At 36.8% G+C, this 28000-nt stretch overlaps 1 protein-coding gene across 2 annotated transcripts in view; it reads left to right on the top strand.

Annotated features, from left to right (window-relative positions):
- The window catches only part of arhgap32a (Rho GTPase activating protein 32a), a 29745-nt gene extending 13488 nt beyond the window's left edge, over positions 1-16257 (top strand). Inside the window, exons 1-18 of one of the 2 annotated variants that reach the window (XM_059533261.1) lie at positions 3256-3561; positions 5801-5887; positions 6949-7086; positions 8104-8196; positions 8685-8807; positions 8895-8972; positions 9339-9420; positions 9752-9901; positions 9996-10098; positions 10307-10451; positions 10530-10612; positions 10938-11045; positions 11157-11302; positions 11416-11617; positions 11717-11862; positions 12287-12361; positions 12659-13309; positions 13817-16257. In XM_059533261.1, the coding sequence (XP_059389244.1) occupies positions 8116-8196; positions 8685-8807; positions 8895-8972; positions 9339-9420; positions 9752-9901; positions 9996-10098; positions 10307-10451; positions 10530-10612; positions 10938-11045; positions 11157-11302; positions 11416-11617; positions 11717-11862; positions 12287-12361; positions 12659-13309; positions 13817-16086 (4443 nt within the window). In that variant the 5' untranslated portion in view covers positions 3256-3561; positions 5801-5887; positions 6949-7086; positions 8104-8115 and the 3' untranslated portion in view covers positions 16087-16257. Of the gene's footprint in view, positions 1-3255; positions 3562-5800; positions 5888-6948; positions 7087-8103; positions 8197-8684; positions 8808-8894; positions 8973-9338; positions 9421-9751; positions 9902-9995; positions 10099-10306; positions 10452-10529; positions 10613-10937; positions 11046-11156; positions 11303-11415; positions 11618-11716; positions 11863-12286; positions 12362-12658; positions 13310-13816 lie in introns of those variants that run through there. The other variant, XM_059533260.1, reaches the window with a different exon arrangement.
- Positions 16258-28000: the final 11743 nt, after the last annotated feature.

Below are 28000 nucleotides of genomic sequence, written 5' to 3' on the forward strand. Positions count from 1 at the left end.
CTGTGGCCATTTACCTTTGGCATCTACTTTTTACCCATTTTTATCACAGTTCCAAATAACAGATTAGGTGTTACAAACTTAAATGCGCTTATGTCTTTTATTCAGTATTACTACAAGGTTTGAGTAGATTGTTGTGCATGATCTGGCATTTCATAGATTCAGCTAAAGGGGGGAAAATCGGCATGTTATTTTCCAGACCAGTGGCTTAGACAGGGCCTGTCATGGTAAGGTTACAAAGGGGCATTTTAACCACAACATTCAGATTTTAACAATTGTTTTGAGGCCAACTTGTGAGTATACTCCTTGAAGTTGTCAAAATAACATGCTGTACACATTTACAAATGTATAGTCTTTCTCTTCTGGGAATATGAACCAAAAATATTGATGACTCATGGGAAGTTCCTACTTGTCTAATCATAATCACACAGTGCATTTCAGAGGTTTTGGTCTGAATAACATGGGCTCATTGGGCAATTTGTATTTCTTATTTCAGTTTGTTTATAACATCCAGACAACATCCAGGAAGCCTTGAAATCATTTTGTAGTAATTCTTAACCCATGATTACAATAAACGATAATACAAAAAAATATATATATATATTTTTTTATTATAGTTCTTATATCTGTGTGTGTGTATAATATATATATATATATATATATATATATATATATATATATATATATATATATATATATATATATATATATATATATATATATATAATATACATACATATACATATACACACATACACACACACACACACACACACACATATATATATATATATATATATATATATATATATATATATATATATATATATACGTATGTGTATATATATATATATATATATATACAACCCGAATTCCGGAAAAGTTGGGACGTTTTTTAAATTTTAATAAAATGAAAACTAAAGGAATTTCAAATCACATGAGCCAATATTTTATTCACAATAGAACATAGATAACGTAGCAAATGTTTAAACTGAGAAATTTTACACTTTTATCCACTTAATTAGCTCATTTAAAATTTAATGCCTGCTACAGGTCTCAAAAAAGTTGGCACGGGGGCAACAAATGGCTAAAAAAGCAAGCAGTTTTGAAAAGATTCAGCTGGGAGAACATCTAGTGATTAATTAAGTTAATTGATATCAGGTCTGTAACATGATTAGCTATAAAAGCTTTGTCTTAGAGAAGCAGAGTCTCTCAGAAGTAAAGATGGGCAGAGGCTCTCCAATCTGTGAAAGACTGCGTAAAAAAAGTTGTGGAAAACTTTAAAAACAATGTTCCTCAACGTCAAATTGCAAAGGCTTTGCAAATCTCATCATCTACAGTGCATAACATCATCAAAAGATTCAGAGAAACTGGAGAAATCTCTGTGCGTAAGGGACAAGGCCGGAGACCTTTATTGGATGCCCGTGGTCTTCGGGCTCTCAGACGACACTGCATCACTCATCGGCATGATTGTGTCAATGACATTACTAAATGGGCCCAGGAATACTTTCAGAAACCACTGTCGGTAAACACAATCCGCCGTGCCATCAGCAGATGCCAACTAAAGCTCTATCATGCAAAAAGGAAGCCATATGTGAACATGGTCCAGAAGCGCCGTTGTGTCCTGTGGGCCAAGGCTCATTTAAAATGGACTATTTCAAAGTGGAATAGTGTTTTATGGTCAGACGAGTCCAAATTTGACATTCTTGTTGGAAATCACGGACGCCGTGTCCTCCGGGCTAAAGAGGAGGGAGACCTTCCAGCATGTTATCAGCGTTCAGTTCAAAAGCCAGCATCTCTGATGGTATGGGGGTGCATAAGTGCATACGGTATGGGCAGCTTGCATGTTTTGGAAGGCTCTGTGAATGCTGAAAGGTATATAAAGGTTTTAGAGCAACATATGCTTCCCTCCAAACAACGTCTATTTCAGGGAAGGCCTTGTTTATTTCAGCAGGACAATGCAAAACCACATACTGCAGCTATAACAACAGCATGGCTTCGTCGTAGAAGAGTCCGGGTGCTAACCTGGCCTGCCTGCAGTCCAGATCTTTCACCTATAGAGAACATTTGGCGCATCATTAAACGAAAAATATGTCAAAGACGAACACGAACTCTTCAGCAGCTGGAAATCTATATAAGGCAAGAATGGGACCAAATTCCAACAGCAAAACTCCAGCAACTCATAGCCTCAATGCCCAGACGTCTTCAAACTGTTTTGAAAAGAAAAGGAGATGCTACACCATGGTAAACATGCCCCGTCCCAACTATTTTGAGACCTGTAGCAGAAATCAAAATTGAAATGAGCTCATTTTGTGCATAAAATTGTAAACTTTCTCAGTTTAAACATTTGCTATGTTATCTATGTTCTATTGTGAATAAAATATTGGCTCATGTGATTTGAAAGTCTTTTAGTTTTCATTTTATTAAAATTAAAAAAACGTCCCAACTTTTCCGGAATTCGGGTTGTATATGTATATGTATATATGTATATGTATATGTATATATGTGTGTGTATCAATGATAATCAAGGCTTTGTGTAGATGGTCATTTATTTTACTAATTTGGTTAACATGACAAAGACAGCTTGTGCTCAAAACGCTACAATTTATTAAATTACATAAAATGTTTTGGGAGAAAAATAGCAGCTTGCCTGCATTCCAACTTGACTTTGTCATGATTTTTTAAAAAGGGCATTTGCTCTTTTATACAGTATGTCCCACCCTAATTTCCTGTTTCAGTAAGAAATATATCAAAATAAATAATAAAAAAGGGGGTTGTCCAACCTTTTTTTTGTTACTGTTAAAATGTGAAATATAAATGTTTTTATTATTGAAAGTTTTAAAATATATTTTTTCTAGACAAATGGGTCTATATTAAAATCTTTATATCATACTGAAAATTGTAATAATTTTGTGTATAACAGAGCATAATAATAATAATACGTGTCAATAATGTTAGTGTTTTGTTTTTAAGGATATTTTTAGTTACTTTTGTAAAATAAAGAATTTCACTCACTAATTATCACCACTGGATGCCTGATGTTAAAAACGCTGAACCACTAAACTACAAAAAACATCAGAGATTGATGTACATGTCCTGTTCTGAGATCAGTATCTGAGAGCGCAGCTCCGTTCTGCATGGATTCAGTGGGAGGGTCAACAATCCAGCACAGGGAGGGGCTAAGATGGTGGAGCAAGGGGGCGCCCCATTTCTATATTTGTCCTCTTCTTCTGTTGTCATTAGACACAGCATAATGCATATCCCTCTGCAGGAGATGAAGAAGGGAAAAGGTCTTTGTTTCAGACAGGACGTGTTTTAACTGCAGCACATTGCTGATTTTCATTCTGATGTCTGATTTTGATGAGCTGAGCTGACTGAGCACAGGCTGCTGGTGTGTGGGGGTGTGTGTGACGGGTAACTGCGTCTGCGTGCAGCAGCCGTGCACAACATCGGCAGAGAGGCTGAATAAGGAAAGGCTCAGGTGCCAGATTATAGGGAACTATCGGGTTGGATCCGTCAGAATGGGCCTGGGCGTGCTGATAAGACGAGACAGACGGAGTATCAGTGAGTATCCATCATGTTTCATGTTTCATTACATCCTCTTTGAGGAAATGGAAATCCTTGGCTGCTTTGTCATGTGGCTACAGCCATGCAGTGCAGTGTAGTGTAGAAACATACACACACACGTGTGTGTGTGTGTGTGTGTGTGTGTGTGTATATATATATATATGTGTGTGTGTGTGTATGTATGTATATATTTATGTATGTATGTATATATATATATATATATATATATGTATGTATGTATATGTCCGTTAACTGAATGTCTTATTGTCTTATTGTTGAGTTGCAGTATTTCTTTTTCTCTGCAGTACTTTAGAACTTGTGTAAGATGACTCTTTTTCTAGATATTTTTTTCTTGTTTTTATTTTTATGTTCTTATATTAAGTTAAATATATATAATTTTTCACCCTTACTGACAAATTCTGATTCAATTTCTTTTTGTCACATTTAGTTTCACAGCAATAAACTTAATTTAAAATATATAATCTCTAAAAATAATCCTTAAAATTTTACACCGTTTTATTTGTTTAATTACTTGCCTAATTTAATTTTCCATTTTTTACTGGAAAATAAAATAGATATTTTAAATATCTATTATGTTTTTTGTTTGTTTGTTTGTTTGTTTGTGATTTAGAAACCAGTTCTGTTGATCCAAAATGTTCAATTAAAGCAAATGCATTAGGATGTAGAAATGCATTAATGTTTACATTGATTTAATGGACTTATGTCCAGTAATTTGTGCTTGGGTGAAAGATTTTGACAGACCTACTGTACATCAAGTGCTTATCCTGCAGTTTGTATTGCTCTACTGAACTGCAGTACTTAAGTAGGTCATTAAAGCTTGTGTAAGTTTTTTTTTTGTTTTATTTTCATTTGGTTAATGCATGTTTGAAATGGCTCAGTGTTGGATCAGCATTTTTTTTTTTATCAGATAAAAGGATGCAGTTCTTGTCTTTGATGTAGAGGTTAATGTGTGTGTGTGTTTGTGTTTAATGATGAATGTGGAGTCTGCATTACTGAGATGATTCAGGGAAGTAAATTACAGTAGACACTACACAGGAGTTTGCCTTACTGGATGTTTAATTTGCATATCGAAACCCCTGAATCACATCAGCTTTTGGGCTCACAGGTTGGCTCATATTTTCAGGGACAAGTAGATGTTGTGATGTTTTATAGAGGAGGATCACATAATGTTGTGCTCAGCCAGTAGCTGTGGAAACCTCAGAGGAAAGTCCTTCATAAAGTTGCACTGGAGCAGCTAGACCAGTGTATTGAGAATATTCTCTGAAGTGTTAGTTTTTGAATCCAGAAAGAAGCAGACACTGTTGAGGGGTGATAAACCTGCAGCTGTTTCTTCTTTCTGTCGTATGTAGATCTTGTCTGTTTGTCACTCATCAGGGCCTGTTGTTTCTTCAGTCTTTATAAAGCCATTGGCGCTACACCACGTTAGGTCTTAGCCTTGAATATTTTACACAGTCTTTGCATTTTGATGAAAGCTTTTCAGTGCAGGCTGAATTTTTGGATATGAAGTGAAGAAGGCAACGTTAATGGTATTTTTGTTTACTTTAGCATATTTATTTTTTCATATTTATTAGATTCTTTTCTTTTTATTTACATTTTAAATGGCCATATACAGTGGCCCAACAAGAGTATTTTAAGATGTTTGAACCTGTTTGAATTGTACATACATACACAACTTATAAATGATGCTACAGTTTTTCTCACAACTAACTTCACTCTTCTTTTTGCAATGACCAACTGGTCTCGAGGTGATTTTTAATAGATGTATGAAGTCACTGATATAGTAAGTGTCACAATGCTTTTTGTTGTTGTTGTTTTATCTACATTTTAAGCAATATCAATAATTTATTATTTGAATCCCAAACTTCCTGAATCCATAATAAGCTGAAGTTATGCTATCTGTCTGTTTCTACTGTGTTGCTTAAATGTCCAGATATTTGTAAGTTAGCTGTATATCAGCATTAATAAACAAAAGTGAACAGAGTAAGCTGAAATTATAATAATATAGCCTTGATTATATTTTTGTTACTTTCCTTCTTTTTGGTGCCACATGGGAGCATTGATGTGTGGTTTGTGATGCACCTTTTTTGTAGTATGTAACCATGTTTATTGCTTTTGTAGTCTCCCTTCGACATTATATTGTTTATTTGCTGTTGAATATATTGTAGGAGTATGGATACTGAAAACTCCGACTCACCCTCTGTGTGTCTCTCCACAGCTGTCTTTATCTGAGGATCAGAATGACCTCACACATAATGGCCTGGACTCAAAGGAGTCAGTGTATCTGGTCCAGATCTGTTGCCAGGTAAGCTTGTTTCACAGAGAAATTTTCACAGAGAAAAAAAATAGAACCTCTGTAGGCCTTTCTGTGTGACAGAGGAGAAGAAATATCATCCCAGGTTCACTGATCTGTTATGGCAACAGAGCGAAAGCTAAGCCTAGGAAAAACGGTGAAGTTATAAAAAGACCTTTAAGAGCTTCAGATCAAACAGGGAGGCCAACCGCATACAGTTTGCACAGCAATTTATCTGTTTCATGGTATGCGTCCGGGTTTAGGAAAAGACAGGATTTTAAAAGAGGATTTTGAGGCCAGGATGAAGACAAAGATGAAAATGTAAACACTTTTGATCCTGGATTTCTTACCATACCAAAACAATGGGGCTATTTTTTATTTATTTTTTTGGCTCTGGGAGGGTTTTACACTCGTCCACAGAACTTCTAAAAATATGAATTCAAAGGCCGTTTTTGTGCTGGGAAGTGTAAGAGCTGAATGGATTTAGAAGAATCCTGCTCTGCTGTTTCTGAACCATTTGCTCGACCACTGGAGCAAATCTCATTGTTTAACAATTGTATGAAATCTACAAACCACAGACACATAAGCTACTGAATTCAGCCTGCTTAACCAAACACTGGGGTGTTATGATGGAAGCATGAAACAATAGAAATGTATAAACCAAAAAAGAGATTATGGTTCTGCTATAGGCAGCACAGTGGGCTTATCCAAGTTGACATAGTTACATATTATGTAACTATGGGCTTATCCAAGTTACATATTATTTACAAAAATGCATAAAAATATATAAATTATTTCTCATTACAAAAATATTTTTTTAATTTTATTTGACAGAGAAGAATATTCTAATATTCCTAATTAAATAATTACATTTTTAATTTATTTTAAAATGCAGTTTATTACAGTGATGGCAGAGCTGAATTTTAAATAATTTTAAAAAGGTCACTTTTTTCTATTGTTATCCATTTTCAATGTTTTCTCAAGGAAATTTGAATGTCAGGCTGACTCTCTCTTCTTTATTCAGAAAGACTGTTCTTCCTATTTTCACTCCTGTTGCTTTTCATGTGTCTTAGGGTCGTAAGTGGATAGTGAGGCGTTCATACGAAGAGTTTCGAGTCCTTGACAAGCATCTCCACCTTTGTATCTATGATAGAAGATTCTCTCAGCTACCTCAGCTGCCCCGTATAGACAGCCTAAAGGACAAAGCTGAGGTAGGTCCACCACACACACACACACACACACACACACACATACACACACACACACACACACACACACACACACGCATATATATATTGAGTATACTGTCTACATGTATCCTTGATGACAATCCCAGTGCAGTCAAAATTAAAAATGGTGGTCGAAAATGGAAGTGTTTGTGTAATTCATCCAATAGTAATAAATATCTGTAAAAAAGTCTAATAAAAAAAAAATCACCATTTGCTCAATGGACTGCAACACTACCCACCCACTATTTCAGCAGCCTTGGTTCAGGAAGTATTCTTCTCATAGGTTTTTTTTTTTTTTTTTAAGTCTTCATTAAAGAGTTTTAACCCAACTATAACTTTAATTTAAAGCAAAATGCATATATACACAACTATATTTCATGAGTGCAAAGAGTTAATTTGGTGCAGTTTGCTTGTTTAAAATCTCTGATTAATGGAGATTTATTTGCAGAATCATGGGTAATGTCGTTTTTCCACCATGCATGACATCGTTAAATATTATTGAAATAACAATGACTGGTGGCTTCAACAAAAGCAAATACCATTAATTAAAAACTTTGTAGCTCACCGTATGTCTTCAAAAGCTTATTATTACTAATATATGAAGAAAATAAATGGGGTTTTTACTTCCGAAGGTCATCTCTTGCAATATTTGTGTGTTGTTTACTTTTTATGCCTATTAGAGTATTGTGTAGTTAGCTTAGTTACATACTAACATCTCACACATGCTTCCTGTAAAGAGGTCTATTTATGTGTCACACTGTGTTGCTGCCCATGTAGATCATATGAAATCAGTCTTTTGAGGCTCATTTCAGTTAGGATGCTCCCTTAGAAGGTGCAGTAGTTGTCTTTGTAGGTAGCAGACAATGAGGACACTCTCTAGGCTAGGTTGGAAGCTATTGTGTTGGAACAAAGGCTTCTTTCTCAAAGGGAGCACATTGAGAGTGTTAAAATGGTCTCTTTGTTTATTATCCTTGCTCTGTTTCTGTTCTTTCTCCACAGACACTTTCCCAGATGCTCACTGCATACATTTCCCGTCTTTCAGCCATCGCTGATAACAAGATCAACTGCGGGCCAGCTCTCACATGGATGGAGGTATAAATGTCACTCCTGATTTTTAACCTAAACTATACCTGAAAGCTTCCTGTGGCTGCCTGCCCAAATCCTGCCTCTTAAATACAGGGGTGATTGCGAGCGAATTGGCCATGGCATGGTGTGTTTAACTTAAAGAGGTGTGTTTAACACCAACAGTGAATTGCTCACAATGTCTCATAAAACACAATCCAATTTTAGGACAGACTTCAGTCTTCAGTGTATAAAACAAGAGTTCACACCCGTTTTTTTAATGCAGTTAGTCATTATCAAGGATAAGAGACACCTGACTTTCCTTGTCTCGACTTGCTCAGTCGCATGAGATGTTTGCTTGCTCTTTCCCAGCATATTGTGAATATTTCACACTGATGTTGCACCTTTGGGATCATCGTAAAAGGAAATATGAAATCACTAAATAAGTTGATGTTTTATTGGTTGCTGATTATATGCATGTGTTCATATATTTGTTTCGTCTTTCTTCACTCTCCTAGATTGATAACAAAGGGAATCACCTGCTGGTTCATGATGAATCCTCTATTAATGTTCCCGCTGTAGCTGCGGCCCATGTCATAAAGCGCTACATCGCCCAAGCAGCAGATGAACTCTCTTTTGAGGTATATGTGCATAAATATATATTTTACATTTTGTTGCATAATATATTTGGAATTGGTATTAACTGAAGTGTAATTTCTCCTCAAAAGGTAGGAGACATAGTATCAGTGATAGATATGCCTCCTAAAGAAGACACTGGCTGGTGGAGGGGCAAACATGGATTTCAAGTGGGTGTAGTATGCTGTGGTTTTATTTTTATTTGTCATCACTTTGCTATACATCTGAAACTTGTTTTTGCAGCGTTTATGTCACATCTGAGTCAAAACATCGACTCATTACAGTCAGTGTTTCTCTGTTGCTGATAAGGGAGAAATTTTAGAGGTGATAAATGTGTCGTAAAGTAATTTCTTCTGATATGCAGGACTATAAATACTCTACTCATATTGTGCTGTAGCAAAACTGTCAATTTTATATACAGAGGGATTCACAGACTTATACACAGCTGTGTCTTTAAGAGACTTCAGAAAAAATGAATGAAATGAGATATGAAGCTTTTTGTTTTATTTTGGATTTATTTGTTTTTTCATTCAAAGGTGGGATTCTTTCCTTCTGAATGTGTGGAACTCATTAGTGAGAAAATCCCTTCAAATGTGACCAACTCTTTGGCCAAACCAGGTACACACTTTTGCCAGAATATTTAATTTCTCTGTGAACATAGAGATAATTATAATACCTTATATTTCATCAGTTAGTGATGACGCGATTATTATTTCATTAGTTCATTAAGATATATTATTGACTCATCAGTTGACCATTGTAATTAAATAAATTGGATTTAAAACCTCACAAATGTTTATTTTTAAAATACTAAGACTTTTGAATCTATACATCAATTTTTATTCAATTTCAAATTAAATTTGAAATCAGCCTTAAAATATTTAGAGGTACAGTTTGTTACTAGCTGGCAGCATTGATTTCAAAGTTTTGTTATTTTCATTGTCTGTAGTGTCTAAGAAGCATGGCAAGCTGATCACATTTCTGCGCACGTTCATGAAGTCGCGTCCCACCAAGCAGAAGCTGAAACAGCGAGGTATCCTGAAAGAGAGAGTGTTCGGCTGTGACCTTGGAGAACATTTGCTTAACTCGGGCCATGATGGTGAGGAGAGAGAGACATTAGAAGATGTTTGTTTGCATCTTAATCTTTCATTGAACAGTAATAAAGTGCAGATTTAATGTTTTTGGTCCAACAGTTCCACAGGTCATCAGAAGCTGCACCGAGTTCATTGAGAGACATGGAGTCGTGGACGGAATTTACCGCTTATCTGGGATTTCGTCTAACATTCAGAAAATGAGGTGAGGTTTATTTATTTTTCAGGCCTGGAAAACTAATAGAAATCAAAATACATTACTGTACTACGGTTTGGGTTGGTATGATTTTTTAAAAAGCTTTTAAAAGGAAGTGTCTTATGTTCACCAAGGCTGCATTTATTTGACCCAAAATACAGTAATATATTTTTATATATTAAACTAAAGAAAATGCATTACTCTCTTGTGACTATAGGCATGAGTTTGACTCGGAGCATGTTCCAGATCTCACTAAGGACAGCTACATCCAGGACATTCACTCAATGGGATCGTTGTGCAAACTCTACTTCCGGGAGCTGCCCAACCCACTGCTGACCTACCAGCTATATGAGAAATTTTCAGTAAGCATCCAACCACTGCTATAGTACATGGCCACATGTATCGGAACAGAGAAGTGATGCTTTGGCATATTTTCCCAGGATGCTGTCTCAGCAGCCACTGATGAGGAGAGGCTGGTCAAAGTCCATGACGTCATACAGCAGCTGCCTCCTCCACACTACAGGTCAAATGAGCGTACAGCATCCTCTACTGATGAAAAAGAGAAGTGCAGATTTCTCTTCATCAGATGATTACATTTGTTCTTTTGTGCTCATTAGGGTGTTGAGTACATGTGTGACCACTATTGTAAAAATACATATTTAAAGTGACAGTTCACCAAAAAATGGAAATTCTGTCATCAAAGAAGATATTTTGAAGAATTATATTTTTTGTTCATATAATTTTGTACAATTAAAAAAAAAAATACAGTCAAAGAACTTTTTTCTTTGGGTGAACTGTGCCTTTAATACCTAATGATATTAATGGCAATTCTTATGCTTTATTTCCAGGACTCTTGAGTTTCTCATGAGACATTTATCACGTATGGGAACTTACAGTGCTGTCACCAACATGCACTGCAAAAACCTTGCAATTGTCTGGGCTCCAAACCTTCTCAGGTGATTTTAGTATTTCTTTAGTATTTAGTAATACCTTAAGGAAAAATTGTCTGTAAAGATGTTATTTGTGTCAAAAAGTTGCATTCATTTATTGTTCCTCAATTGCTGCAGGTCTAAACAGATTGAGTCGGCGTGTTTCAGCGGCACCTCTGCTTTCTTGGAAGTTCGCGTTCAGTCGGTGGTTGTTGAGTTCATCCTTAATCACGTTGATGTTCTGTTCAGTCCCAAACTCAGCACTCTGATGCGCCACAGCACAGGTGAGAAATGAAATGAGCCTCTGCGATTCTACCTCCCACCAGAATTGATTTTTAGATGAAACTCTACTAATGAGGATCTTCAATGAGCTCATAACTCTAACCTGAATCCATAGGGCACATGACTTTAGCTCGACCCAAGTCTCTACTAGTGAGCTCTCCATCCACCAAGCTGCTTTCTCTAGAGGAAGCCCAGGCCCGAACTCAAGCCCAGCTCATCTCTCCTGTGTCTCCGGACAGCAAGTATATTGATGTGGGAGAGGGGCCTGCCGCCCTGCAGGGCAAATTCCACACCGTTATAGACTTCCCTTCTGAGAGGTCTGTCAGTTTGTACTTGTTTTAGTATTGTGGTATTCTCATCTTTTAGGAAAATGCAGATGTGAAATAGTAACTGGTAACTGTTGCTGGTAAACACAGGAAAAAGGGCTCAACCAAGGTGAAGAAGTCTCCTGTGGGAAACTGGTTTTCCTTCTTTAATATGGGAAAGTCCTCTGCTACTGCCAAGCCCAAACTGCACCGTCACCCCAGTGAGCCCAGTGAGACGAAAACCACTCCCCTTCCAGGTGCAGCTTTGCCTCTCTTTTCAGTATCAACCTGTATTCGTTTCAAATCCTAGCGAGCTGCCTAACCTAGAGGGCATTTTAGTCATGATTTTCACACTTTATGCAATGCTCAAAAGTAATGATGGAACTGTTCATTAGAAAGAACTATTTTCTACTATTTAAAATAAGTGTGTAATAATTTAGAATGTAATTTATTCCTGTGGTGGAAAAGCAGAATGTTAAGCACTCATTACTTTAGTTTTCGGTGTCACATGATCCTTTCAGAAATAATTCTAAAATGTTTATTTGGTGCTTAAGTAACAAGGCTGAAAACCGTTGTTCTGCTTAATATTATTCTTTGAAGAATAGAAAGTTCAAAAGAACAGCATTTTTATTTGAAATAGAAATCTTTTATGAAAAAAAAAACTCTGACTTGCCTTTATAGGCGGAAGAGGAGACAGTGGAACACTACGATCTGCTAAAAGTGAAGAATCTCTTTCCTCTTCACATAACTTTGAGGGTAAAAATCATATTTCACTTTTTTTCCCTTTTCCATACTTAAAGGTGTAATAAGCATTTTTTTTTATACCACTCTCTACTGCCTAACACATAACACTGAAATATGCTTCTTGAGCTATCACATCGGTCTGTGTTAATGTGTCTCTGGGGTTTGCTGACATGCTTTTAGTGGTGTGGTTTAGGAGAAAGAGCAACGTTACAGAACCTTTTACTACAGTTGTTTCCAGTGATTTGTCAGCTGTTTTACAGTTCTTTCTATGTATTCATCCATGGGCTGATCTCTGATGTTTTGTCTCAGGTGGATCAAATATCTATCGTCCACGTCGACCGCTCTCCACCAGTGATGCTTTATCAGTCTCCTTCAGTGAGGAGCTGCTGGACAGCAGATTGACTGGAGACTCCCGGTCCAGTCTCAAAGACCACAAGAAGGACACTGTTTCCTCTTCCTCTTGTGTGCCAGCTCTAATATCTCCACCCCACCCTGCAGCAGATTCTCAGTTTATAGGCATAGCCTCCTTAGACATAGACCCACTGGCCTTTCAGTCCACGCAGCTGGTTGATCCCACTCCATCTGAAAGTAAGAAAAGAGGCAGTCGCAAAAAGGTGGGAGGCAGCCACATTGAGTCAAAGACTTCTGACAAAGTCACAAGTCCCTCCCAGCCACCTGATCTTATCCCGCAGCGCTCTGAAGATGCAAATCACAAACCCTCTGAAGTACCAGTCACCTCAAGTAATCTGGAACTGAGCAACTTTAAGACTGGCCATGAGAGCACCGCAAAGAGCTCAGTAGCAAAGAATAGTACTGTGTCCTGTCCTTCTGACACCATGTCCCTTGTGAAAAAGCCCAGTGTGTCCACAAAAGGTGGTGAAGGCCATCAGCGTTCTGCAAGCTTTTGCAAAGCAGAAAGTAGGTCTGCGGATGTCAGGCAGCACAGAAGAGCAGACTCAGGTCAGCACCATTCTTGAGTTCATATAATGACATTATCCAGATATTTGTATAAAGAAACACATGTTCCACTACAAGTGCCATCCACAAAAATTGCCTTAGAAGGTGTTAAGCTGTTAATTACAAAAGTAAATAAATTCTTAAGAGCTTTGTATATTTTTACAACCCTAATGTTTTTATTAGTTTAACAAAGCAAAATCCCCAAAAAACTTTTCCCCCTGGATCCAGCTTTAGGGTATGAATACCTCTCATGGGAATGTTTGCAAGAGAAAACTAAAAATGTTAGCTGTAGCATTTTATCTGAAGGAATATGTTGGGATAGAGACAGCTAATAATGTCAATGAGAGGTAGCTAACAATGTTAGCTCAGCTAGCATTTGACCTAATGGATTATGTGGAAAAGGATATTTAGGACCGCAAGAAAAAGCAAGAAAGTAAAGAAAGTTAGAATTTATTTTAGCCCTGTGTTCCTCTATTTAAAAGGTATGTTGGTTTGTTTTTCTCCATCTAGGTGCAGTGACATTTGAATGCACTCCTGGGTTAGTGAGGTCGGTGTCTCTCATAACTCCCCAGCCTTCAGTAAAGAGTGCTGCTCGTATGCTTGCTCTAGCTCTAGCTGAATCTGCCCAACAGGCCACTCGACTCAGCAAACGTGGAAGCTCTGAACCTCCCACACCTGTTTCTCCAGTTCATCATCAGTACCCACTCTTCACACTTCAATTTCCTCCTCCTCTACAGACATCCTCTGATAGAGAGGAGCGGTATGTGTCTAGCAGGACCTTACCAGATCCATCAAGCACCATGTCTACTGAGAGCCACACCGATGCAGGCAGCCTACGCAGCACCTGCGCCTGCCATGGCAGTGAGAGCGGACACAGCTTTTCTGATGGTTGTGATGCATCAGCTGGTGGCCTGTGCACCCATGTGCCCTGTCAGGATTTCTCTCCTCACAGAGATCCAGATATTCACCAGGCTCCAGAGAGCCAGACAGCTATGAGAGATAACATCCGCCATGTTGGAGTTGGTACAGATGGAGGTGAATCAAACCTTGATGCGGAGATGGAGGTACATGGAAGTTTACAGCCAACTCCTTCAGAGAGATTCTCTTCTTTGGATAGTCATTCAGCCATTGAAGCACTGCACAACAAGCAGGCTGCTAATGCTGCCAACTTTCGAGCTATACTGGCAGAAACGTCCATGCCTGCTTCAGTGCACGAAGTTCTTCCAGAAGCTTCAAGTACTCAACCAAGTGTGGTGTATCAGTACAAACCCAGAGACCAAAGGTCTGCTTTCTCCCAACAGTGGTCAAGTCCAGTTGGGCAAAGCACCCCTTATTATCAGCCTGACGATGGGCATCCTTATCCCAGAGTTCTCTCAAGAAACCACTGCAGTACCCTTGGGCCACGATCCCTGCACCAGTCCATTAAATACAAGGGTCAACAGGAAGACTACTCCTCAGCCGGTCTCTATAAACATAGAGGACCAAGGTATCCACCATTGGATGGAGCCTCCGTCTACCCCACCATCCGCAGGGTGCGTTCAATGCACACTCCACCAGAGGACAAGTTCTTCTACCTCCAGCGTCAAGGCAGCCAGAGCAAAGCTTACCAAAAACCACCACCATCGGACATCCAGCAAGTGCGACCCTACTTTGAAGATGGGAAGGTTCAGTATAGGTACAGCCCCTATTCAGAGGCTCGATACAATCAATACAGAGAGAACAATCATGGATACACTCTCTCTTACACACTCGGCAAACTGCCCTCTCGTTCATCAAAGGTGATGGGTAGTACCGAGAACTACCACAAGCCTCTACGCAACCTTCCAATGAACAATGAGTCTGATTTCATGACCAGAGATGTCAGTCTCCAGCCAAAAGTGAAGAACCCATCTCTCTACAAGGCTTTTAATTCTGCTTTACCTGATCGACATTTCAGTCAGTCCATTAGGCAGGAAAATGCAGCCAAAGAAAGGCTGTTGGGTCCAGTTTTGTCCCAGCCCCATCTTGTAAGAGGCGACCGTCAGTGCCAAGAAACGATGCACACTAGGAGCAGGTCAAACTCTGGGAAGGAGATGCTGATTTCAACTGAAGGGGCTGATGGGAAGTACAGGGTGACCATGGTGTCACATTATTCCCCTGAGGACCCACTTTCCGAGCCTGATACGCCTGTGCCCTCGAAGTCAGACAGGCATGGCAGTGGGCAGAGAGCCAGATCAGCTCTTAAAATGAAGCAGAGTCGATCCATGCACAACTATCCTCAACACAGGCTCGAATCCGTAGCACTGCCCCGCAACCTAACCCTACATAAGGAATACAGCTGCCCTGACTTCAAACATACCGGGTCCAGTGATGGTTTTGGCGTTGCAAACCACAACCAGGACAGGCTGATGTATAAGACTCTCAGCAACTCTAAAGAAGACTACCAGTACATTCGTGCAATAAGCAGGGACCCTCAGAGGTCTAAGAGATCACAGAGTGTTAAAACACGCCATCCAGCTGGTCAAGCAAAAATGACTCTGGAGCGGGACCACAGACTGTCGTTCTCTTCCCAAAGTAGGCCAAGAACTCACAGTATGTTTGTGCCATCTCGCTCTGACTATTCTGAAAGCTATGTATCCATACATCCGAAAGCCCTTAAGACCAGTCGAGCTAGTTCGGGTGTTTTCCCAAACTACGGCTGCATGCCGCTACACAGTAACAGACTTTATTCCACAGCTGTGGGCCACACGGGTTTTCATCAGACAGAGCTCAGACCCGAGATGCAGATTTATGCCGAATGACAGAGTTTTTATAAATAAATAAATACCTAAAATAAATTAACCAGAAATATATGACCTCTGCAGGGCAGTGGTTTCTCTTGTTAATCAGATAAAAATAATATTTAAAAAGATTAAAATGCTTTAATTGTTCACTGAAGGGTTTCGTTTCACTGTATGCACTCCATACTATATATATATATATATATATATATATATATATATATATATTACAGTAAATCTGGAAATTCACTCAAAGAATATGTTAGTGGGTTATTATGGCTACTCTGATTTGTGTGTTGTGTCATTTTGTTACTAGGGTTCAGAGGTTGCAAAAAGTACTCGAAATATGATGTGAGAAAAATTAACAAAGGCTTTTAAAATTTCATAGGTGAAATATATAGGAGCCAGGAGTATACAGGATATTTTTTGCCATAGTACCATGACTGTGGAATCAAACAGTTACATGTCAGTGACATCAGCACATATGGGCTGACTTTTAAAGAGAACAACTATATAGGGTCATAGTTTCCAATTTCATCCCCCCCCCCCCAGTTCCCCAGAAGTTTTTCCCACTGCATTTATAAATCATGCACTTTATAGTTGGTCTGTGCTTTATGTAACAATGGGCACTTTAGACATGGTTTCTTTTTTCTTTTTTTAATCATGTTAACTGAGTTAAAGATGTGGGCGAGCTTTTATCTGAACTGTTCGAGCGGTAGTAATCATTACATGGTTACATATGTAATATAAGATGTTCTGATCAACTGCTGTCTTAGTTATAAACAATCGTACTGTTCTCTAATTTAGTTGATTTTATTCTATTTTATGTTTACTTTGCTTCACTCTCATTAAAGTTATTTATTCAAAATCATGGCATGTACACTTGTTGCACCTAATACAATCAGTGCTTAGACCATCATGTTTGGCAAATAATTGCTGAAATATAATCATATGAAGACACATTGCTTACTTTTATTGACTAGACTGTTGTTCTAAGGTTTGTTGGGCGGTCTTGTCATTACACCAAACACTAGCACCCTAAAGCATTTTAATCTGACTCTTTAAGTCAGGAAGCTACATTACTAACATACTGTGTAGTGCTTTTATTGTTCCGTTTTAATGCATTTTTAATTATTCATTCATTTTAATGACTCTGACACTGGTTTCTATATTTGATCGTCCCCTGCAGGAGTTGCACAATGAACAGCAGAGGGCAATGTAGCACTGGAGAACATCTCTAATGTTGCTTTTGCATTGGAGTTTCCTCCATATGTGTTAACGTGAGGGCACATCAAAGGTTCAGAGGCACTAGGTTTCTGATGCAATACAATTATTATTTCTGCAAGATGACATTTATTGTATATTATCCCAGACATTTTGGTTTTAAGGATGTGAACTGTGAGGATGTTGGCATGAGCATAACTAAGGTGGTGCCTCGATGAAATGCATATTTATATATATATATATATATATACATACACATACATATACACATACATATACACATATATATATATACACATATACATATATATATTTATGTATGTATATACATATATATGCATATATATATACAGTACAGACCAAAAGTTTGGACACACCTTCTCATTCAAAGAGTTTTCTTTATTTTCATGACTATGAAAATTGTAGAGTCACACTGAAGGCATCAAGGGCTATTTGACCAAGAAGGAGAGAGATGGGGTGCTGCGCCAGATGACCTGGCCTCCACAGTCACCGGACCTGAACCCAATCGAGATGGTTTAGGGGTGAGCTGGACCGCAGAGTGAAGGCAAAAGGGCCAACAAGTGCTAAGCATCTCTCGGGGAACTCCTTCAAGACTGTTGGAAGACCATTTCAGGTGACTACCTCTTGAAGCTCATCAAGAGAATGCCAAGAGTGTGCAAAGCAGTAATCAAAGCAAAAGGTGGCTACTTTGAAGAACCTAGAATATGACATATTTTCAGTTGTTTCACACTTTTTTGTTATGTACATAATTCCATATATAATTCCACATGTGTTAATTCATAGTTTTGCATTTACATTTACATTTATTCATTTAGCAGACGGTTTTATCCACAGCGACTTACAGATGAGGACAGTGGAAGCAATCAAAAACAGCAATGATATATAAGTGCTATAACAAGTCTCAGTTAGGTTAACACAGTACACGAAGCATGGGCTTTTAAATAATATAATATAAAGAAAACAGATAGAATAAAAAAAGAATAGAGCAAGCTAGTGTTAGAGGTCTTTACACATACGCACACACACATACAATTGCATAATTAATGAAAAGAAAATAGAATATAAAAAGATTAGAAAGGTAGTTAGATTTTTTTTAAAGAATAGAATTAGAATAGTGAGTGTTAAAGTTAGAGGGTCAAATAAAGATGGAAGAGATGTGTTTTAAGCCGAATCTTGAAGATGGCTAAGGACTCAGCTGTCCGGATTGAGTTCGGGAGGTCATAGGAGGGAACATTTAATTTAAAAGTCCGTAAAAGTGGCTTGATCTTCTTTGATGTTGAATAAAGCAAATCTGCAGGATCGGACAGTTTTAGCAATGTGGTCTGAGAAAGTCAGCTGATCATCAATCATAACTCCAAGGCTTCTAGCTGTTTTTGAAGGAGTTCTATATATGACTATGAATATATATTATATTATATTATTATAATATATATTATTAATATATATTATATTATATTATTATAACATATATTAGTTTTGATGCCTTTAGTGTGAATCTACAATTTTCATAGTCATGAAAATAAAGAAAACTCTTTGAATGAGAAGGTGTGTCCAAACTTTTGGTCTGTACTGTATATGCTTATATATATATATATATATATATATATATATATATATATATATAAGCAATGGTCTACAGTGGAATAAAACATCGAGTCCTAAGAGAATAGGATTCTCTTGCATGAGGAGCACAAGATCTGTTCTTTACATTCAACATACACTTCTGTCCATCAACCATAGCTGCAATTTTTGATGCTTCTGAAGGCTGAATCCAAATAATTCATAGGAGTTTGGAATTGAAGAAAGCAGTTCACCAGCAGTATGGTGGGGAACATAATGGACCATGTTGTGATACGCAGAAGTTGACTGAGTGGATTTGTATTATATAATTTTGAATTAGAACTTAAGTAAACCACCAAACAATGTTACAGTGGCTTTGATTCAGCCCATAGACTCTCCTGTCATTTTCAGCCTAAAGTAATTGCGTTGCATGGGCTGAAACACTTTAAAATCTTTCTTTAAAATCATGTTACGTTCTTTGTGCGTCAAAGTGGCTAAGTGGTGATGAAAAAGACACAATTTAGGAGCAGGAATGTACTATATAACACTAAAGCATCACTACATTGTACGGGTGCCACTAACAGCTGCAGAAATCTGCTATTTGAGGAGATTTAGAGCCAACAGCAGATGCCTATACAAGAGAGCCCGCTGACATACTCTCATATAGTGCACAAGAGCTCCACGACTTACACACATGCATTCTGGGAAGAAATTCTTGGTAAAATCACAGATTAAAGGAAGTGCTTCAGTCAAATAAATATCACTGCCCTCGGGCGGCATGCTTACGTTAGCTTAATTTATATTGAAAATCATATACAGTGGAGTGTGGAAGTATGATCCTAGAAAGTGTCTGCACAAGTTAATGCTTTTAGGAGCCTTTTCAAAGACAAACTGGTCACTAGTAATATAAATCGTAATAAAATGAAATATTTCAGATTGATAAGTTGCTCGCAAAAATTTATTTAATCAGAATACACGGCTACTTCTCAATGGCTGTCAGTGAAGAAAGATGCTTTTTGCCAGCACAATGATAGTTACCTCATCTCCCAGCCAAAGGGAAAAAAACTGTGACCACACCATTCATCAGGCATATAATGCTGGGTAACATCATTATTGTACTAGAGGAAAAATTAAATGATTGTTAATGACCTTTAGATGTCCTTATTGTTGAGAACAAGCTTGACAATGATTAACTTTATTAATCTAGTTGTCAACCTCTGAAAAAATGTATAGTAAGGTCTACCCAGGTTTGTAGAGCCCAATATATCTTACCAGCATAAAAGACTGTAATGGAGCTCGATTCAATTTGTTTTAGTGGTTTTCCCACTCAAATGTCTATAATTTGACAATCATTGACTTTATATGACAGCTAATTAAACAAGTTAACATTGAGTAACTTAAATTTTAGTCACAATATTGATGATTACTTTTCTCCACCAGTGAAAATAGTCCAACAAAGCCTCTAACAATAATGCATGTCCGAGCAACCCACACAACTTGCATTTTCTAAATGAATCAGTTCGTTTAATCAAATCAGCTGAGTTAATGATTCAAATGACTCGCTTTTAAATACATGTTATCCTGCAGAAAAATCCCCAGCTCTAAAGCACAGACTGACAATCTGCTTGGAACATACAAACACAGACAAGTGAAGTGACAAATAGTAAAAAGTCCATATGCTGTGACTGTTCTATCAACAATCCTGCAACATCACTCAGCCAATCAAACGGATTGATTCATTCATGAAGTGTGTGAACAATGAAAACACATACTACATTTCAGACCTTCAAAAAAATAATGTATTTTTAACATGCTAAACATTCAATCTTCAGTCTTGCAAGTGCACATACATATTACATAGCTTATACAGTATATACAGTTGGCCAAGAGCTTGATCATGCATCAGCATAACAAATTATGCGTTTTGACTTTTCTCCTCAATCATCATCACCTTCTGTTCTCATATTGACTTAGACTGACAAACTGTCCACCCTTACCAATAGTCTTTTGAATAATAATGGTGATGGGATGCAGATTGGTCTCAGAAAAAGATGACAGAATGTTTGCCTCATGCTATGTTGGCTTAGCGTTATGACAGCTGATGACTATTTCTTAATACCCATAACTGAGCTACAGAGTTTAATATCAGTACACAAGGAAAATCACCTCGTTTTCAGTTTTCGAATCATCAGATTCATTCAATTCTAATCCAAATAAATCAAATGCATTGGTGGATTAATTTTAATTTTTTTGACAGACCAAATTTTTTAGGAGATGTTTTGTTATTTGAATGTTTAAGTCTAGCTAATTGAATTTTAATTGTGCGAATCTGTGATGACTGTCTAAACTCACCAAATTTACATGCATGGCCTGAACCTTGTTTACTTTGTCAACTCTCCCTTCAATTTATATCATAAATTATCTCATTATGTTTTCTTAATGATACTTGATGATTAAGAAGTTGTTTTCCCTCTGCCAGCATCATTTAGAGTAAATCGAGAATTGGAAAGTTTATATGTTGGGATATTGTCATATCAAGGACTTGCTGAAAATGTGATTTTGTAATGCTTTAGGTCATGGTTAGAATAAATATGCTCTACTGAGAGATGAATGCTGAGATGGCAGCAGGATTTGTGTATTCTGTGCTGTTTTCACACTGCTTGCTGAAGTTCACTTTGAAAATCTCCAAACTTCTTATCTGGCTAATTCTGAAAGCAAACAAAGGATCTTGTGTTTGTGCTTTTGTTAAAACCAAAGTCCACAACACTAAATCAGCCTAAATTTTGCACATATGAGAGTATCAAACAATAAGACAGGGAATCTCATGAAACCTGTCATTGTTCCTGATGGCAAAGCTGAATTTTCAGCATTACTTCAGTTTTGTGTTCAAAAAGCATGCTAATATCCTGATTTGCTTCACAAGAAACATTTTGTATTGTCAATTTTGTAAACCATTTTTACTGCTTAATATTTTTGTAGAAACTGTGATACTACCATTCAAAAATGTCCACAAAAATATTAAGCAGAAGTTTTCAACATTGATAATAACTGAGCAGCAAATCAGCATATCAGAATGATTTCTGAAGGATCATGTGACACTGAAGACTGGAGTAATGATGCTGAAATTCTGCTTTGCCATAACTGGAACAAATACATTTTGAAAATGTATTAATATGTTATTTTAAATCGCAATAATATTTCTCAATATTACCGTTTTACCGTAATGCAAATTTTAATCCTTGGTGACTCTCTCTCTCTCTCTCACACACACACACAGTTTAGTTTTGGGTTGAAATGTGACCTGAACATGTTCTTGACGGCTTTTGTGCGATTAACCCAGATATATTTGATTCCTTTAAAAATTCCTTTAAATGCAGGCCAGGTTTCTTTCTAGAAGAAATCATGTAAATCCATTCTGTTTTATTTCTCAACTCTGATAAAAGAGCACTTGGAATGATTATCCATTTACCTGAAATAACAGAGTTAGCAAAAGACCAGCACCAACGGCCTCAGAGTTCAAATAGTCATTTTATTAATGTGCCCTCAAGTGACCAAATCAGTTAAAGAGACAGATTCCCACCTTTGGCTTTTGCTGCTGTTTTCCGTCATTAGTGTTAAATGCTGCTATTAGAGTGGAGAATAGAATTTGTCTGGCCAAAGTCTGACCAACATCCCTGATGCCCAAGAAGGCACTACGATGGGACTAAAAACATGTAAAAAGCAAGTTCTAGCAGCGAAGTTCAGATACTGTATTACAGTCTGCACTGATCAGCTGTTGCTTGCCTTGAACACACACACACACACACACACACACACACACACATTTCATCCTGATTATACATTTGAGATTGTACCTCTGGCTTTGGCATCTGCATGCTGATGGCTTGATTATCTATGACGAACTGAGCTCTGATTCACATTTTTACCCTTGGTGGAATAACTCAGTTGCAAATGCAGGGGTATGTTTTGCCTTGACACTATGAGTGAAAATCTATCAAGAAAAAAGGATTTAAGTTGACAGACCTCTGAAAACTATTCATCATCACTGTTTATGTAGTTTGTGACAATACAATGAAGAAGGAATGAGAAGACCTGAATATTTATAACTGTGCTGTAGTCCAATTCAGCCATTTAGCCAGATGTCCAGTGATATCTCTGTATGCCAGGGCTGAGCACTGCCTGCCAAAAGGTTAAGGGATAATGGATAAATGATGGCCATTTCTACCACAGGTTTAATATATGGCTAACATTTATAATGGCACTTTGGTATCCAATGATTTTTTATGTATTTTTTTCAAGACATTAGAGGCACAAATAAAAAAAATAACTATTATTTGTTCTACTGTATTTTATTGTCCTATTGCTGGTAACTAGTTTCAAATTCTTATTTTATCACTGACTGTTTATTTTTATTCATTTTTATTTTTATTTTTAGGCTAGAATTCATTCTTTGTGATATTGATTCTGAAAATTCTATGGTATCAACATTTTTGATGTCATAAAGAGCTCATTTAAAGCAAAAATAACTATATTGTGATATTTCGCTACTGTGAAATAAAATGACTCATATTGTAATATAAGATTTTGGTAATATCTCCCACCCCTAACTGAAAGTGCACTCTGCAGTGATGAAGTCTCTTACCAGCAGAAAGAATCAAAAGGCTAGGCTCACCTTTGCTGAGGAGCATGTTGTGTGGAGAGAGGAGAACTGGTCAAAAGTTCACTTTAGTGATGAGAGCAAGTTTCATTTATCTGGGTCAGATGATGTAAAGAAATCAGTGAAAGGTGGAGGAGGAAGTGTCAATGTCAGGAAGTAAATAATTAAGTAAATAATGTAAATTATGTCTATTTGATATGTTTACAAAATCCCAAAATCAAACATAGGAAACCTCACCTAAAAATAGGTGCTTCTTCCCATTTGATGAAAATAAAAATAGGGTCTATTTTGTACTCAGTCCTGAAACGAAAATATGATGTCTTTTGATGTCCATTTTTGCTGTTAAATTTCTCTGTTGTATACATAAATGAACACTCTCAACTTCAGAGTCTCAGAGGTCACAGTGTTATTAGTGCAGTGTTCTTCTATAAACTTCATGTGGTAGATGTTTCAATGAACAAACAACATACTGAAGTGGATGCTCAATTTATGATTCCCAGATGAGACATAAAAATAACTTGTCTGTTTGTCTAGACCCGCTGTGGCAAACAGATCAAAAAAGATGACTCGCACAACTCGGCTGACATCTATCTAAGCAGACCTCTCGGGGCTAAAGCGTTCTATTTTCCTGTCCTGTGATTGTCCGCAGGAAGAAGTGATGTGCAGTGAGAAATGGAGAGAAATATGATTGCCAAAGCAGTAATCACTGTGCACTCAGCTATGGAGAAGCAATAGATGTTTCAGTAACATCTGCTGGAGGAAGTGTTTGCTGTGTGGAGCTCGGTCTTTGGTGTCATATCAAGGACGGTCACAATCTTCTTCACAGAGAGCTGCTCTGTCAGGATGGGTTGAGATAAACCAAAAGCTCTTGGGGGTAAGACACCAGTGCACTTGCAAATGGGTTACAATGTACAAGACCTAAATCCCGATTCCCTTGTGATCATTGAATATCCTAAAGCACTTATTATTAATTGGCAGAATGTCAGACCCGTCTATTAAATGTCAATCGCTTTAAGTATTTTTAAATCATTGTTTGACTGGTAACAGACTGTAGTTGTCACTAGGGAGTTCTGGATTTCTTTGTTATGTTTCTTCATAGTTGCTAATGAGACTAGTTCAGACAAATGTCCTTAACTTGACTGAAATAGCTCTCAGACAGATTCAAAAAATGAACAGATTTGCCGATTTGAATCGCTGCGGCAGTTTAGGTCTTTTCTTTTATATAGTACTTAGATTAAGGTATAGTTCCTAAGAATGAATGAAAATTCTGGCATTAATTACTCACCCTCAGTGACTAAATATTAACACTTTACAATAAGGTTTAATTTCTTAACATTAGTTAACTAGTTAACACAATAATAATGTACAATACTTTTACTTCAATTATTATCTTAATATTCATTTCAACATTTACTAATACAATTTTAAGATCAAAAGTTGTATCTGTTAATATTATTTATGCGCTATGAGCTATCATGAACTTTTTGAACATTTTGAACATGAACATTTTTGACAAAGTTTAATAAATGCTGTAAAATTTAGTATTTTTTGTTTGTTCAGTTACATAATGTACTAAGGTTAATGAGACCTTATTGTAAAGTGTTACTGAGTAAAGAGATGAGGTTACATTTACAGTACAAGAGTAAAGGATGACAGAATGGGCATTTTCTAGGGGTGTAACGATTCACTCGTTTTCTCGATGCATCGATTACAAACCCTGTCGATTCATATGCATCGATCTTGAAACATGATTTTTGAATCGTGAATCGCCGATCTTGGACAGCAATTGATTCAAAATGCTAAGAATCGAATGAATCGCGATTTCTATAGCGATTCAATGCTTTCAAAATGTATACACATTAAATTACTACACGCACGAATTAATGGAGACCTTGAAGAGTGTTCGTGAATCGTGCCTCTTATCTGTCCTTCACGCGCTCCACTGTTTACCGCCTGAGACTGTCACAGGATTGCGCTCGCGCTCCGTTCGTCTCTGACGCAATGGCTCAGTTTGTCAATGGCTCTCTGCATCTTACCGACGGAGTTACCGGAGCCGTCGACAGCTGTGTTTATTGCATGGACGGAGCAGAAATGTAAGTATCTAAATCATACGCACAGTTCCACTGAATGATAAATGTGTTTAAACAATGCGGATGAACCGAATATACGAAGGAAACTTTTAAAATTAACCACAGCATTAACAACGACCTTGAAATAAGAGCACGAGATTTATCTGATAATCAGATGCATGAAAGTAGCGTTTGTTTCATTAGCAAACAGACACCTGGCGCGTTTTCTCTCAGAATCATTCGCTGATGGAGAGGAAAAGTTAAATAGAGATGAAGACGTTTTCACACTGAAAGAGAAGCGATCTCGCTCTCATAGACGTGCCAGGCTATATCTGCAGCTAAACTGAATAAAAGCAGAATGAACTGATGAAACAAAAAAAACCCCACAAACAATTTATGAATGATGCAGTGCTAATTGACATTTATTACAGTACAGAAACTATAAAGTATATTTTCTACCTTATTCTGTGCAGAAAATTTAAATAATTGCTAATTAAATGTAGCCTAGTATATAAAACAATCATAAAATTGCCATTAGGAAAAAAATATATATTACAAATGATTGATTATTGTCCAGCAGTGTATTTGATTTATTACAGCTAATTAAAAGTAATTAAAAAAGTTCCTTGTAAAAAATAATTCCTTGTAAAAATAAATAAATAATAATAATAATTATTATTATTATTATATAGGCTACATACATAAAATGATTGTATTTGACATTTCTGTCACTTCTGAAATTATGGCTATGCCCCTGGTGTGACAAAATGTTAGCTTATACATAATACTCTTTAAGCTCTTTTTTAAAAACTTGGCTTACATACATTTTTACGTATGCCATGTCGCATCATTAAACTAGCATTTAACAATGGACAAAAGTTTTTTTTTTTTTTTTTTAACCTATGGTTCTCTAACCATAAATGCTACTGTAATTTGCCCCCTGACTAAGCATTTAAATAATTTAGTAGAAGCATTTAAATAATCCCGTGAATGCACTTAAAGAATGCAGAATCGAATCGTTATAATCGAATCGAATCGAATTTAATTGTGAATCGAATCGAATTGAATCTAAATTTGCAAAAAATCATTCTTGAATCGAATCGAAAACCTATGAATCATAATCGAATCGAATCGCTGCCTTGCCAAAGATTCACAGCCCTAGCATTTTCCCTTCTGAAAAAGCAGTATTCTTAATTATATTAAATGTGCACTTGTAGTGTACCTTCAATTTGAAAAGTATATTCAAAAACAAATACTTGCATATGAAATAATTTCATTGGCCATTTAAGTGTACTTAAAGAGAATTCACTTTCATGGCTATGTTTCTTAACACACTTAAGCACACTTATAAAAAGTACTTGATTATAATTTGAACTGTAGTGTTATTGAATATTACTTTTTAATTAATATATTTTAAATGTACTACATTGCAGCTGTATCATGGGTAATTATTGTTATATTTTAAATACATGACATACACACTGTAAAACCAGACAAGTAAACTTAACTCAAACCATTTGAGTAAACAGATTGCCTTGATTTAAACCATGTAAGTTTTGAAACTTTGCATTCAAGTAATTAAGTGATTAACTAAGTGCTGATTGAGAATTAGTGATGAACAGCTGCTGTTAACAAACAGAATCACCGAAGAAAAGAGAAACACAAGAACTACTACAACTCACTTCAGACACAGCCTTAGATGAAATCAACTGAAATAAAATACATGAAATCTCTCAAGATCTGATTAAACAACCCCACAAACAGCATCACCAGCTCCACTTATTAATAACCAGACGGACTTTATTTCTGTCAGACGTCTACAGAAGATCTTATTGAGAATGAACTAAGGTTTAGATGTTGATTTATTGTTTCATTTGAAGTAACCATGTTAGAGATCAGTGTTTGTATAGTTGGGCTCTTGACCCTTGACTTCCGTCTTTGTGTTTTCTCTGGCTGTTGTAACCACATGTTTCTGTAACATATTAGTTGCATCTCAAAAGCCCAGAAGAAATGCCATTAGCATTTTTTACTTAACCTATTGATGATAATCATCAATTATTTAACTGTTCAGAGTGTAACCTCTGATGAAAAGGGTGTTGTGTAATTAGTTAAATAATATAGTAAAAGTGATTCTAAGAAGCAGTTGTTCTGTGATTATCAGTTAATATGACGAACTTTCCAAACACTTTGATCTTCTATGGTGTCAATCAGTCACCACAGACATCAACAATCAGCATATGAACCTCAACAATGGTGACCATAATAAAAATAAAATAGAGCAGAGCATGCTGGGAGCCATAGATTAGCTTTGTACTATAATAATACCCAGCATGCATTGCAGCATGTTTTATTTTATTTTATTTGTCACCATTGTTGAGGTTCATATTCTGATTATTGATGTCTG

Source organism: Carassius carassius, chromosome 41 (genome assembly GCF_963082965.1).
Source record: "Carassius carassius chromosome 41, fCarCar2.1, whole genome shotgun sequence".
Classification (NCBI taxonomy): Eukaryota; Metazoa; Chordata; class Actinopteri; order Cypriniformes; family Cyprinidae; genus Carassius; species Carassius carassius.